At 44.2% G+C, this 14,870-nt stretch overlaps 1 protein-coding gene across 1 annotated transcript in view; it reads right to left on the bottom strand.

Moving 5' to 3' along the window:
* Positions 1-4,000: 4,000 nt before the first annotated feature.
* Positions 4,001-14,870, bottom strand: part of NPSR1 (neuropeptide S receptor 1) — a 67,392-nt gene continuing 56,522 nt past the window's right edge. Inside the window, exons 9-10 of the mRNA XM_063123543.1 lie at positions 9,423-9,603; positions 4,001-4,088 (exon numbers count right to left, since the gene is read on the bottom strand). Coding sequence (XP_062979613.1) covers positions 4,001-4,088; positions 9,423-9,603 — 269 coding nt within the window. The remainder of the gene's footprint in view (positions 4,089-9,422; positions 9,604-14,870) is intronic.

Here is a 14,870-nt window from a genome sequence, read left to right on the forward strand (position 1 = left end):
TATTGTTTGATGCTTTTCCAAAGGATGAGTTCTTGCTTGGGGAAGCAGCAACTATGGGGATGTAATAGAGGAGGAGGGCTTTCTCTGCTGTGGCTCCCCGGCTGTGGAATGAGCTCCCCAGAGAGGTTCGCTTGGCGCCTACAAGGTTTTCCTTTCATCACCAGCTGAAGACCTTTTTATTTTCTCAGTATTTTAACACCTAATTTAACTTAAATTTTAACTCTGTTTTAATTTCATATTTTAACCTATATCAATTTTTGCTGTGTGGTTTTATCCTGGTCATGCTTTTTATATTGTATTTTGTATTTGTTTTTTTAAATTGTTGGTTGTTTTATTATGCTCCTCATGGTTTTAATTTCTGTGAACCGCCCAGAGAGCTTCGGCTATTGGGTGGTATAGAAATGAAAATAAGCAAATAAATAAATAAATAGATGCAGTCTGTAGGAAACCACGTTGATGGCTTTGTGCAGTAAAATATTCTTCCCCTGATAACAATGGATGTTTTCAGTAGCTTGCTTTGCTAAATGTAACCTAAGTGTTATTTCTGCTGTAAACTTGCATTTAGTAGAGTAAAATGGATTAATGTAGTTATTGTATTGTAAACTGCTGATCTACTTTATTTAATGTACAGCACTTTGTAATAAAGTGCTATATTTTTCTTTTAAAAAATTATTATTATTATTGCAGTGTGACTATCTGCTTTGCAGCGACAGTGTGTTGTAGTGCTTAGAACATTGGAGTGTGACTGAAGAAACCATGAAGCTCACTGGATGACTTTGGACCAGTCACTAACTTTCAGCCTAACCTACCTCACAAGGTTGTTGTGAGGATAAAATGCAGAAGAGGAAGATTATGTATGCTGCTGTGGGCTCCTAATATTTGCCTGGTGCAATAAATAGTACACCCGATCATATAGACAAGTATGTAGGATGTGGGCTTATAGAATCAGTATAATTACGTTCCAGGTCAATATGGTGACTTAAACATCTGTTCCTACTGGGAACTTTGCAAAGCAGTATGACAAAAGCTCGGACTGGAATTCATGAAAACAACACAGCATGCATTTGTTTTGTGAACTGAAGCGTCAGCCATGGCAGGGACAGTTTTATAAACACGACCCAAGTTCAGAGTGGCATCAGCGTGCTTTACAATGTAACATCAAAGCTCAAAGTGTCCATAGGAAGAATAACTATTGGATGATAGCATATTGCTTTATCGTCCATAGTTTTCAAAACTGATTTTTTTGAACAAGGTTCTTTAAAACTGTGGATTCCCCAAAGAAGTTCAGTTAAACAATATTGAAAGTGCTAGGTTAGGAGTCAGCAACTGGAGACATATGGGCCACACTTGTCCCCAAGTGCTGCCTCCTTCCCTAACCCCTCTCACCAGTTGGCAAATTAGAAGTGAAAGAGAAGAGAAAGCGGAACTTGCAAGAACCGAACTTGCTGGCATGCCAAGATCTACCAAGATCTGCCAAGTGGACCAATGCTCAGCAGCACATGTGTAATGACTTGACAAGCCCTCTATGTACAGTTGCCATTGGTCAGCAAATGGACACACTTGGCAGGTTGACTGGGACTTTGGTGGGCCACCACAAATAGCTGGCACGGGGGGGGAGGGGTTTAAAAGCAAAATTTGGAACTGCACAGTGGTATGTGATTGTCATTTATGCATGCAGTGAAAAATGCATGCTCCTTGGGTTGGATCCATACCTTGCACGAGCAGAGGGCCACTCATGCAACAAGACTTCTACTCGCATGCCAGGACTTCTCCATCGTCTCCACCCCTGAGCATGCGCCTACTCTGCTCCAGAGGATCCCCCAACCCTTCAGAGCAGATTTAGGGGGTGTACAGAGGCTGCAGGAGGGAGGGGGGAAACTGTTCCTCCAATGGTTCCCCGCCAGACCCCATTGGATACAAATCCACGTGTTTTGTTGCTTAGAGATACATTCCATGATATTTAAAATCTTAAACAGAGTAGGACAAATTCCTAAGTACTGGGAATTTAACAGTATTTCCGCAGAAGAATGTTACGTTGAAGCTACACGTACTGGGGACTAGATCGGCTGCTGTGCTGTGATAATACTTTTAAATACCAACACTTTGTGTAGCTTGCCCCAACAAGTTCCCTGTTAAGAATGTATTGGATATTTCCAGCATCGGTGATTGTGAACTGACAAACAACAGGAAGGGAAAGAGATGAGTTGCCACTTCCCCCATTATTATTTTTGCTCCTGCTTTTCGTTTAGAAAAAATACCATCAGGGAAAGAAAACATGTATGTGTAGCTTTGTCCTTGACTGTAAGAAGTCAGAGTTGATATTATTTAGGGCACTAACAGCCCTGTCTTTAGACTTGGTGTGCTAGCATGTAAGCATCTAGGGTGAGATACAGCTAAAGCAGAGCCAATGCAATATACCAAATTTGATGCTGAGCTGGCATTTTGGCTTGCAATGCAATTGAAATGTTGGTATAATGTAAATGGCAAATTTTCTACTGGGTAGAATTAAATACTAACTTCTCTTTGTGCCCAGTCTAGCATATAAATGGGTCTGCTAATTTCAGCGCCCCCATAAATATTTGTAAAAACCTTCATACTATCATATGAACGTAGATACGGAAGAAAACAACCACAATCCAACACAAAGTTAAGGCAGCTGAAGTCCACTGATTTCAATAGCCTTTACCAAGTTTAACTTTGTGTTAGGATCTTCACAAAACAAATCTTCTGCAATTGCACATGCTTTGGAATTCAGTCTAGGTGCATGACATTTTTAAACGTACAGTTTTCCACGGGCAATTCAACTTTTTACACCAAGTAGTAATTTAGTTCATTTATTCCAATCTTTTCTTTCCCCCCTTCACTTCATCATCTTTCAAGCTCTAAATATAAACTCCAGAAAATAATACCAGAGGTATGCTGTTTCGTGTTCAGAAGCAATTGTCCAGTTACGTAGTCAATCCCCATTGTTATAAACTTGTTTAGGTTAACGTAAAAGCCTTCCTGCTGAAGTCAGGAATTGGAATGACATTCCCCCCTCCTTGTTCTGAACCTGTCTAGGGATGAGCATGGTGAAGATATAAATGCCATGTTCTCACTGTGCTAACATGTCAGCAGCTGGTAACCCATCAGAATTGCTTTGGTTCTAACTCCTGCTGGGTCTTCCTGCCCCACAATATTGGCATGGGTAGACATTCAGCAGCCTTGCTTTCTGGTGAAATGTATCTGCAAAAGTGATCTGTGTGGCCTTTCTGCACCTAAGGATTATCCCAGGCAAATCGAGGGATCGTCCCTGCCTGCTCCTGGGATCCCCTGTGTGTCATTTGGATGCGCAGGGATGATCCCAGGATAAATGGATGGTCATGATGGTGTAGACAAGCCCTATCTATAAATAGGGCTGCAGTTATCATTTAAAATATTTTGACATGGGCTGGCACTGGAGGGTCTATGTTTTGAAAGGAGAGAAAAGTCCTTTCATTTACCCCAGCCTTTCTCAGCCTGGTGGCCCTCCAGCTGTTTTGGACATCAGCTTCCCACATTCTTAATCATTGGTCATGATGGCCGGGGCTGATGGGAGTTGAGGTTCAAAACATCTAGAAGTCATGAGGTTGGGGAAGGCTCTTATAGACCATCCCCATTCCATCATGGAAACTGTCTTTAAAATTTAGGTGGCAGCTTATATAACATGCGCTGTACAGTACCATATAGAAATTTGATATCACCTTTAAAAAATAGAATGTTCTCATCTGGATAAACACTATTTACATGGAGATATGTTGCACGAATCAATATCTTAAATGTGTCCAAAGAGCAAGGAGAAGCTGCAGACTGGGGAGACAACTCAGACATTCAGCTTCTGCATGGGCAGAATGTAGCTTGACCACACGAGTGGACCCTGAATGATTTTTCTATTCCTACCTCCCAGAATACATCGACTTCGCATGAGGTTTTTACTTTCAGCCCTCAGAATCAATGCAACCTCTGCAATCACGTGTGGTCTCTAAATATATTCTGGCTTGGACAGAACCTGCATCTCCTGCCCTTCTGTTCTTTCTCTGAAAGTTCCCAAATTGCCTGATCTTCTTTGCCTAGAGAATAATAATAATAATAATAATAATAATAATAATAATAATAATAATAATAATAATAATAATAATTCCACAGTACAAGGGCGGTGAGCACGTGTTCCATCCATACACACACACACACACACAGAGTCATTTATGTCTCTCACATTTGCCCCTAAGCACATTTCATTCCTTTGAAGTTCATGGGATCACATCTGCACTAGGCATGTGCTCCGCTCTGATTAGGAGCGGAGAAGCAGTAGCGGATTGACATGCTCCGCCTTACTCAGAGGCGGAGTAGAAGCGGGCTGCGGACCCCTAGAAGCAAGGCGAAGAGAAGCGACCATTTTTCGGAGCTCCTAGTTCAGGCGGAGCGCTCCGATCGCCATCTTGAAAACATTTCGCCATAGGATTGCATTGCGGGAAATAATCGCGGATAACTAGGTTGTTTTTGAAGCTATCGTTCTGGAAATTCTTGCGCACAGAGAGTCGTGGATGGGGGTCATTTTGAGACTACTCTCAACTTTCTGCGTCCTGTGGTTCACGTGCTAGAATTTTTTAAAAATCGGGTCAACAAACGGTTTGGGGTTTGTTTGTTTTTTTGAAGCTATGACAGGCACATTCAACTCCCAATCCTGATGAGAATTGATCACCTCATGAAGCATCATCCTCCAATCCCAGCGTTTGAGGCGGGACTAAGCCAGAGTCACCCTGAGAGCTTTCTGCTTTGTGTCTCTTTGTGGGTTGGCATTCGTGGAGAGAGGACTTAGTTAGTTAGTGCTGCTGCTGTGTTTGGACTTTGGAGATAGATTAGGATAGATTTAGCTTGGCGCGTGTGTGTTTGTTTGCTTCTTTCTGACTTTTAGCTTAGTTTGCCCTGTGTTTTTCCCTTACTTTGATTTAATATAAACTTTACTTTTAAATTTTGGAGTGTGTGTTTGTTTGTTTGTTTGGTTGTCCCCCCCCCTTCCCTTTCTTAAAGCCTGACTGTGTTCCTTCTGCTTTTGTGAAAGCTTTCTTTTGAAAGCATACACACACTTCTTGTCCTATTTCCCTACATTTATTAGTAATATTCTTAAACATATTATTATATTCTTTTACATATTCTTAGTAGTATATTAGTATATTCTCATACATATTATTATTAGTATTAATATTTTATTCTTCTTATACATATTAGTAGTAGTGTTTGGTTGGTTCTTTTCCCCCCTCCCCTCTCTTAAATCCTGATTGTGTTTCCTTCTATCTATATACAAAAAAATACCAAAAAATACCAAAAAAAAAAATTATTCTCTTTTTCTTCTCTGTGTAACTTGGACTGAGTGTGCTGCTTTTGTGAAGTGCAACAGGCAGCCACAGATTGAGCATTTTGGGGAAAGCATACACACACTTCTTGTCCCATTTCCCTACATTTATTAGTAATATTCTTAAACATATTATTATATTCTTTTACATATTCTTAGTAGTATATATATATATTAGTATATTCTCATACATATTATTAGTAGTATAATATTTTATTCTTCTTATACAGCATAGCATACACACTTCTTGTCCCATTTCCCTACATTTAAACATATTATATTCTTCTTATACATATTCTTAGTAGTATCTTATACATATTATTAGTAGTATTAATATTTTATTAGTCATCATGAGAAGAGGGAGCAGGCGTGCTGAAAGCAGCAAGGCTCAGGCTGGCACCAGTAAGCAGGCTGCCTCTCCTGCTGTGAAAATCAAACGGGCAACTCCTTGGCTGGCTGCTCCGCAACAGAAGCAGGACAAGCAGCAGGCAGAGCCACTCTCTTCTGCAACTTGTGCCCGGCATTCTCTTTTTGAGGGTGGGAATGGGAAAAGTGCCCCTTTGCAAGAGGCACGTGGCAGCAGTGCCATTAGAGGAGGAGGAGGAGGAGTATCCCCAACTCCTTCATTATCCTTTGAGCCCACGAGCCCGCTGATGGACCTAGACGAGGTCCTCAGCACAGTGGAGGGGGAGGAGGAGGAGGCGGTGGTCCTCCAGGATGTGGGGGCTGAGGAGGAGCAGCAGCAGGCCGAGGCTCTCTCCCCAGTCTCATCCCACCCCTCTTCCGCTGCCACCCCTGTTTCTGTGGCAACACCAGAGAGCTCAGGCGGGCAATTGGTGGTGTCACCACGGAAGCGAAAGACAAGCATCATGTGGGACCACTTTGAGGTGGGAGCGGATCCCCGCTTTGCTGTCTGTCGCCACTGCAAACTCAGCCTAAGCAGGGGTTCATCTACAGTGCATTATGGAACCAGCAGCATGAAGATGCATCTTCAGAGGCAGCACCAGGCGATCTTGCTGGGGAAAGAGGCGGGCAAGGCAACTGGTTCCAGGGGAAAGCCAAAGGCTGCTGCTGCTGCTGCTGCTGGCACTGCCACTCTAAGCTCTCCATCTCCCATCCCCACAAGGGTTAGGCAGGCAACCCTGCAGGACATGGGGTGGGAGAAGTATGGACCCACAAGATGGCGTTTTCCAATGCCCACCCAGGGTGCTACTGTGGTGGGGCATCTGCCGGGACTGACTCCTCCCCAATACTAGATCTATGACATGTCACTCTGCCTGCCCCTCTGCTAGCCTGTCCTCCTCGGTGACCGACTCACTGGGATGGTTTGCGTTTGCAATGCGTGACTAACTGCAGTGCTGGCTTAGAAACCAGCCATCCTTGCCTCACTTCCTTGTGCCCCAAGAAATGCCCGCAGCCTGCCTGCCTGCCTGCCTGCCTGCCTGCCTGCCCACCTCCCCCAGGGTGCTGCTGTGGTGGGGCATCTGCCAGGACTGACTCCTCGCCTGCTCTGCCCGCCTCTCTGCCCGCCTGGTGCCTGGGAGATGGGCTTTGCGGTTCGTGCCCAGCACCCTCCAGCACGCTTGCTCCCAGTCGTCCTCCTCTGTGCCCCTCAATGCGTAACTGCTGGCTTAGAAAGAAACAACCAGCCATCTTTACCTCACTTGCTCCTTGCGCCCGCTTACGGGTTGGTTTGCTATGCGTTAGTGCTCAAACCATCCTTGCGGCACTACAATGCATGCTGCCTGCCTGCCTGCCTGCCTTCCCTCCCTTCCCGCCTTGCAGGGATGGTGTATGTGTCTTGCTTTGACTCAGGGGAGAAGTCCTTCCTGCGCTCACTTAGACTTTATCAAGTTCAATAATCCATTTTTCAAATGTGCAAGAAGATTTAGGGTTATCTCGTGGCATGTTGGGATTTCCTTGGAACTGGCCCCATTGAGCTGTCTGCATTGCAACTTTAAATCCCTGACATACTGGAGTGCCTGATTTTCAAAACTTCCCCTAACATCAGGGGATGATGGGATTGCCTTGAAACTTGGTGTCCATGGGGACACATGGGTAAGCTGTCATGGGACCAAAGGATAGGTTTCTAACATGCAAATTGACGTAGTTGTAGAATGGGACTTGATTTGGGGTGAGTTAAAAAGTTTAAGCCGCGCCAAAAATCAGGGGATGATGGGATTGCCTTGAGTCTGGGCGTCCATGTGGACACATGGATAAGCTGTCATGGTGCCGAGTTTGAGGTTTCTAACATGCAAATTGACGGAGCTATCCCAAGGGGTCTGAATGGGGTGCCCGATTTTCATAAATTCCCCAAAAATCAGGGGATGATGGGATTGCCTTGAAACTTGGCAGCCATGTGGACACGTGGATAAGCTGTCATGGTGCCGAGTTTGAGGTTTCTAACATGCAAATTGACGGAGCTATCCCAAGGGGTCTGAATGGGGTGCCCGATTTTCAAAAATTCCCCAAAAATCAGGGGATGATGGGATTGCCTTGAAACTTGGCATCCATGTGGACACATGGGTAAGCTATCATGGTGCCGAGTTTGAGGTTTCTAACGTGCAAATTGATGGAGCTATCAAAAGGGGTGTGATGGGTGGTGCGTTAGAGGTTAGAGCCGTGCCAAAAATCAGGGGATGATGGGATTGCCTTGAGTCTGGGCGTCCATGTGGACACATGGATAAGCTGTCCTGGTGCCGAGTTTGAGGTTTCTAACATGCAAATTGACGGAGCTATCTCAAGGGGTGTGAATGGGGTCTCCTATTTTCAAAAATTCGCCAAAAATCAGGGGATGATGGGATTGCCTTGAAACTTGGTGTGCATGTGTATACGTCCATGAGGTGTCATGGTGCCAAACATGAGGTTTCTAACTTGAACAGAAAAAAAGTTGTATACTTTTTTAGCTTTCAATGCAACCCTATAGGGGGGAAAAACGGAGCTCCGATCCGGATCCGGAGCTCAAAGCGGAGCGGAGCGGAAGTGGGCAGAGCGGGGGTGGGGCGAAGCGGGCCGCTCCGAAAATGGCGGATCTGGAAATGAAGCGGAGCGGGGGGTCCGTGCACACCCCTAATCTGCACCATATAGCTGGTGACCCACCAGATAAAACTGAGAATGCCAGCCATGTCTTCTGGCCTGCCAGATGCTTGAGTGTTCATGCAGTCCCAGGGAGATGAGGTTTATCCAGGCTCCAGTTTACTGCCGTACATTGATGATCATGAGTTGTACAGGCCAGCCCAAGATAGTTTGCTGCCTGAGGTAAAGAATAAGATGGCGCACTCTCCTGTTCCATGTATAAATGCCAATTAGACTGTTTCTTCAATATTGACAATGGAACAACATCCTGCAATGCACCTGAAGGCAGCAGGTTAGCTTAGAGGACACAGAACAGGCTGTTTGACATTCAGCTTTCTCCCCGAAGACATTGCTGTGCCTCCTAGCATCTGCAGCCTGCGGAAACCCCACCTCACTATGCCTAATGGTAGGGCTGGCCCTGAGATGCATCCTCATAGGAAACATGCTCCATGCTCCTGCTTTGACCTATATATCTCCTTTGATTGATCCATTGATCTGGATGAATCAAAGATTAGGCAAGAGTTTAAAAGCCCATTTGTAATTGTAATTGTTGTTGTAGTAGTAGTAGTAGTAGTAATTCTATTATTGTCTTTGGAAAATGGATGAAATGTGAAATTTAAGCCAAGTTCTCTCAACAGCAAATGAAATTATAATCCTGTATCTTGGCTGTATCACTTCAAACTGCAGGTGAGATGGGGACACACACACACACACACACACATTATTGAATACTGTCCCATACCAAACAAAATCCCCTGCTCTCTCTCCTTCCAAATTCTAGTGGAAGCTCTTCTTTCACTGTCTTTAACTTTTTATCCCCTTCGAAGTTTTTTCTGCCTGCCTGTCTCTTCCATCCCAATGTCTTGTATCACACATACTCAGCAGAGGTCTCAACAGGCTCACTCACCCGACTCTGATTTGGTGGGACTTTGCCTATTTATATGCCACGGGGGTGGGGGACACAAACATCTGGTACCTGAAAGCATGGCAAAAGGTGTTGCTGAAGATGCAGTATATGATGGGGTTGATGGCGCTGTTTAAAGCAGGCAGGTTCTGAATAATCACGGCTGCATAGGAGCGTTCTTTGGTGTCGGGGAGGATGTTGAAGTTGTCCAGGATATCAAAGAGAAAGTAAGGACTCCAGCAGAGCACAAACGCTGCAAGAAATTGAGGAAGACCTTTGAAATGTGTTCAGGTTTAATGGGATGAGGAACTCTAGAAGAAATGAGCAAAATTAGTTTGACAGCTCGTGAAAGTACCTCCTTTCTCTCACTCAAAAGGGAATTACTATTAAATCTGAAGATGCTGATGTAATCCTTTGCAGCCTGATCCGAGACAGAGTGAGATGTGCCCAAACCTGCTAATTTCAATGGGCTTACGCATGTCTAACCCTGCATATGATCCTACTGTCAGTGTTTATATAACAAACAATCCATCTCTACATTTATACAAAGATGTCGTTGACGTTTAAGGTTGACATCGGTTTTTAATCTGTAACATAGGCCATTTCTACACCTGCCTTTCCCCCCGGGATCATCCCGGGATCATCCCTGTGCATACAAAATGACACACAGGGGATCCCAGGAGCAGGCAGGCACGATCCCTCCATTTTCCTGGGATAATCCTTAGGTGTAGAAAGGGCCACAGTCTCTTTTAATGGATTGCCATGATTAAATACTGAAAGGATTTTGCTTTCTAAGCGGAGAACCTCAAAGGCATTCTCACATCTGCTTACAGACCTTGCTGTAAGGAACTAAATAAGCTTCTCTTTTTCATAATCCATCTGTGGCAAATCCCCGAGGTTCCGTGGCAACAGAAAGCTGCGACTGTAACCGCCTCATTTGTGCAAGCCATCTGCAAAGAGACTCTTTTAAGAAGAAAACGTGTGGTGCACAAACCCATTAATATCAAATTGCCAATCCCTCCAGACTAATCCAGGCAAACAGAGCATTTAACAACAGCAATATAATCACATTAAACACAAAACACGTATTCAATTAAATCATGATCAAATGCCGGGGAGGACTTTCTAATACATCCCCCCCCACCCCTGTGTGTTAACAGCCAGTCTAATCAAATCAGTATCATTTCCAACACCTAATCCAAGGATTCTTCAGCATCGCCTTTGGTAGCCTCTACAGAAAATGAATATTAAAGTATAAATAAGAGAAAAGGAAATTAAAGATCTTGGCCAGCAGGGGTCATTCCTTCTGTAGGCCTGGGGCTATGCAGATTTAAAAAAAGGAACAAAGGGGTGAAGGGAAACTCATAAGAACTTTGGGGGAAAGCTTCCAGGAAAACACCAAACCAATCTTAGGGTAGGACCCACATTTAGTCATATCTAGAGCAGACCCACTAAAATAATTGAAACACAAGTTGGTCATAACGAACTTAATTAGCTTCCTGGTAAATCAATGCAACAAGTTGGGCCCACAATCGCTGAGTTGCCTTTTTCAGCAGACAGAGGAGTACTGTGCTTTCTGATCCTGGTGGGTGGGAAGGCATCCAAAGATTCTCCATATGAACTGCCTGTTGTAGGGTGGGGAATAGGAGGGGGTATAGACAAGGCATTAGGACACCATATCACGAAGAAACGTGGTGCCAAGCTGAGACGGCATGTTTTTTCATGATGCTGTGCTCTAGCCAATGGTTAGAACTAGAGCTGTGCGCAAATGGCCTCTCAAAATACTCCATCCTATTTGCGGGTGGAGACAATTTCACCAAATTTCTCTAGGGGTGGGAGAAATTTTCCAAGAGTTTCTCGCAAGTAGGGCTCATCATTGGCAGGTGTTGTAGCACAGAGGAGTGGGGAGGAAAGCCACAACAGCAGTAACTATGTTAGCAGCCTGGCCCCCATTTTATATTCTCCACAATGTCCCATACCTAGCAGGTAAGATCATTGCAGAGCATTGTGGGGGAAGAGAGGGAAGATGGCCACTATATAATTGAAGTGTAGGAAGCTGAGGAAGCTAAAGGTGCCAGAGAGATGATTGTACAATGAAAGACACTCCTTAGCTTCCTCATAAGTAAGGTAAGCACAAGAACCCTAAACCAAAGCTGTGAGAAGTTCTCCAAAATTTCTTCCCCTCTGAATTTCTTTTCAAAAGCAATTTCTTTTTAAAAAAAATCTAATTGAATGAGAACAGTTGAAAAAAATGTGGAAGAAATTTTCGGCACAGCACTGGCTGGAACAGCAAGTGTGGTGAAATGTTGTGCTCCAGCCGTCGAGTAGTGGCAGATCATGGAGCCTCACTTCAGATACAAAATAGTACTTTGCTAAAATTCCAGTTCTGCTACAAAGCACGTGCTGGGGACCCCGCCATTTGCAACAAACAAACATGTATGTTCAGGGTGTGTTCTTTCCAACCAGTTAATTCAAAAGACTTGGATTTCGAAATGCCTTTGGAGGGTGACTCAAACCCATTTCAAAATGTAAAATCAGCAGCCTCAGAACTAAGTCCCAAGGAGTCCAGTGGGACTCACTCCCTGGCTAGAGTGCTTAGGATTTCAGCCTAAGTCAATGACCACTTAAAGGCTTTTGTTGGGCTTGTTTTAAACTGAGTAGGTGGTTAACACTGCAGTCCTAGGATTTGCTCCTAGATGAGCCACGGCGGATGCAGCAGCCAGAGAAGCGGGCAAGGGCTGTGCTCCAGCGCCGGCGGCAGGTGACTGGGGAGACCCTCTGGAAGTGGGGTGGGGCTCGGGGGCTTTGCAGTCTGGGTGCTCTGGATCTGGGCCTCTCCTCTCCCCCACCCGTGCATGCTGGGGGATGGTAGTCCCAACAAATCAGGAGGGTGAGGGTTGCCTTCACACGTGTTGGCCCCAGCACCTCTTGGGCCCTGCAATGTATGAATGGGCAAGAGTGCCCCTGTGCGGGTGCAGAGTACAGGACTGCAGAGACACCCAACGAGGAGGGAGTGGAAGGGCGTGTGTGGAAGGGGGGATCTGGTCCTTCCAGTGTCTCGGGCAGGGGTCTTTTGCAAGGGGAGGGGGAGCAGGCATAGCTGCCTAGAAAATTAGTTGTTTAGAATAGTTATTTAAAATGGATATTGTTTTTTATTCTTTTGTTGGTTTTAAATTTTGTATATCTGTTTTTAATGTTCATTGTTTTTAACTATTGTAAACTGCTCAGAAAACTTCATCTATGGGGCGGTATATAAATGTAATAAATAAATAAGATTACAGCCCAACTGATATAAAGAGCATGTCACAACAATTGAAAATTTGAAGGATTTTGATTAATATATGTTCACCCTAACTAGCAAGTCTGGCAATGCTTACATTGGCAAATGACACAATGCCTGAATGCAGATACACACAGGTTGTTTGTTGAAGAGCCTTTAGCATTGCAGTATTTACACACTCCCTAATTCAGCTAATGCTTTCAGCTAAGACAATATGCAGGTAGTTAGTGGTTGAACGAGATTGCTTCTTAATCCAATGCCTACTGCTATGCACCGGAAGTGATGCACATTGGTAATTAATGATTAGTAACTAATGAAAATGTAGGGTTTAATCTGGAATTGTAGAACAGGAATGCATCCATAGTATGACCATTTTGCTACTGTCCAGTGTACCTGTGTGAAGTCCATGTTCCTTCATCAACATGTGATCAATATATAGCTTTACACTGCATGGCCTCAGTAAGCCAACAGCCACATGGCCTCCCATTTGAACTTCCTTTTTTGGAGTGGGCAGGATGTTTCTCCAGGTTGTTTTAAGCTGCTATAGGTAAGGATGGGCCATAGTTCATTAGAAGAGCACATACTTTGCAGACAAAAGATTGCAGGTTCAGTCTTAGCATCTCCAACTAGAGCTGGGAAAAATTCCCACCTGAAGCCCTGGAGAGCAGCTGCCAGTCTGTGTCAACGTTACTAAGTTGGATGCATCAGTGGCCTGGCTCAGCATAACTTAGGAGGGATGTACACTACTGCTTTAAAGCGCTTTAAAGCGCTTTATAACAGTTTTGACAACTGTTGGGGCCCAGGACACACTGCATATACAGTTTTCAAAACGTTTTCAAAGTGCTTTAAAGCGCTTTAAAGGCAGTAGTGTAGATTCCCCCATAGACAGCATAAAAGAGACTCATGACAGGTCCAGACGTTCATTATAACCACAAAAACCATGATGACAAGCTCAATTTTAAAAGCTCCAAAAAGCAGATTAAGAAACAGATTCAGATAAAAAATGCTTTGACTAGAAGATGTAGACAGGCCCAGTTTCAGACAGCAAGGCAATAGCTCAAAAGATGCATCAGGGGCTTTTATAGTTTTGCTGTTTGAAACTGTGCCTATCTACGTCTTCTAGTCAAAGCACTTATATTTGAAATTGTTTCTTAAACTGCTGTTTGCGGCTTTGAAAACTGATTTCGTTGTCATGTTTTGTTGTTGTTTATATGAATTTCCATGACCTGTCCTGAGTGTGATGCCCTTGTAGAGTAAGTGATGTAGAAAGGTTTCTTTAAAAAAAAACACCAACCCAATAAATAGCAAAACAACAAGTGATTTGATACATGATTGGATGGAGGGGGGCATCATACCTACTCAGTGGTGTCCCTTTGCCACAGCCTGTCTTTGATTGCTGCACAGATGGTTTCTAAAAGCATTAGAGATTTCAGGGACTTGAAAAAAGCATAAAAATATGACCCCACAACCCAGTGAAATAAGCACATGTTTATTATTTCAGGAAAAAAAAAGTACTGTAAATTGGACAGGACTTGATTGCTTTGATCTATGAGCATATTGACATAGGAAGTTGTTCTCATTGTTGCAGAAGGGGACATCAGCTGCGTGAGTAAGAGCCCCATCACATCTCGGTCAAAATGCACGGCTCCCGTCGCTTCTCTGTCATCGCTCCGACATCACTTCCTGAAAACAGGAAGTAATTAGGCCCATTCAGTCCAGTAGGAGAGAGCAGCAACCGGACTTTTTCTGGGGGGTTTTGTGGCGCAACAAAGACCAGAAGGGGCGGAAGACGCGAGAGAGGCAGACGACGTCATGTGAGCAATCCGTGAGTGCTCAGTAACAAGCGTGCAGTAAAATGCTCGTCGGATGGATCTTTAAATGGCTCATCAACAGCACATCAGGCCAAGCAAAATGGAATTCATCATGATGCTGCCCCAGTTGAGAGTCAGTAGTAGCATCTTTCCGCCTTTTGCCTTCCTCTTTCTTTGCATTTTAAGTGCAGAAGGACACCAGCAGAGAGTGAAGTTTGGTTCACACGAATGGTAGATACGATGGTAAAATTGTTCCTATAGAGTACATCTTCGAATTGCAGGTGGGGGGAGATCACATCTTTTAGAGGGGGGAAACAAAGGCATCAAATCATCCCTGCATCTATAAAACTAGATGTTGGGAGCAGATTGCTTGTCTAGTAGTCTTTTATGCTTGTCTTTTTCTTTTAATGTGCAGTAAGTTTTTTATAT

Source organism: Elgaria multicarinata, chromosome 1 (assembly GCF_023053635.1).
Source record: "Elgaria multicarinata webbii isolate HBS135686 ecotype San Diego chromosome 1, rElgMul1.1.pri, whole genome shotgun sequence".
Taxonomy (NCBI): Eukaryota; Metazoa; Chordata; class Lepidosauria; order Squamata; family Anguidae; genus Elgaria; species Elgaria multicarinata.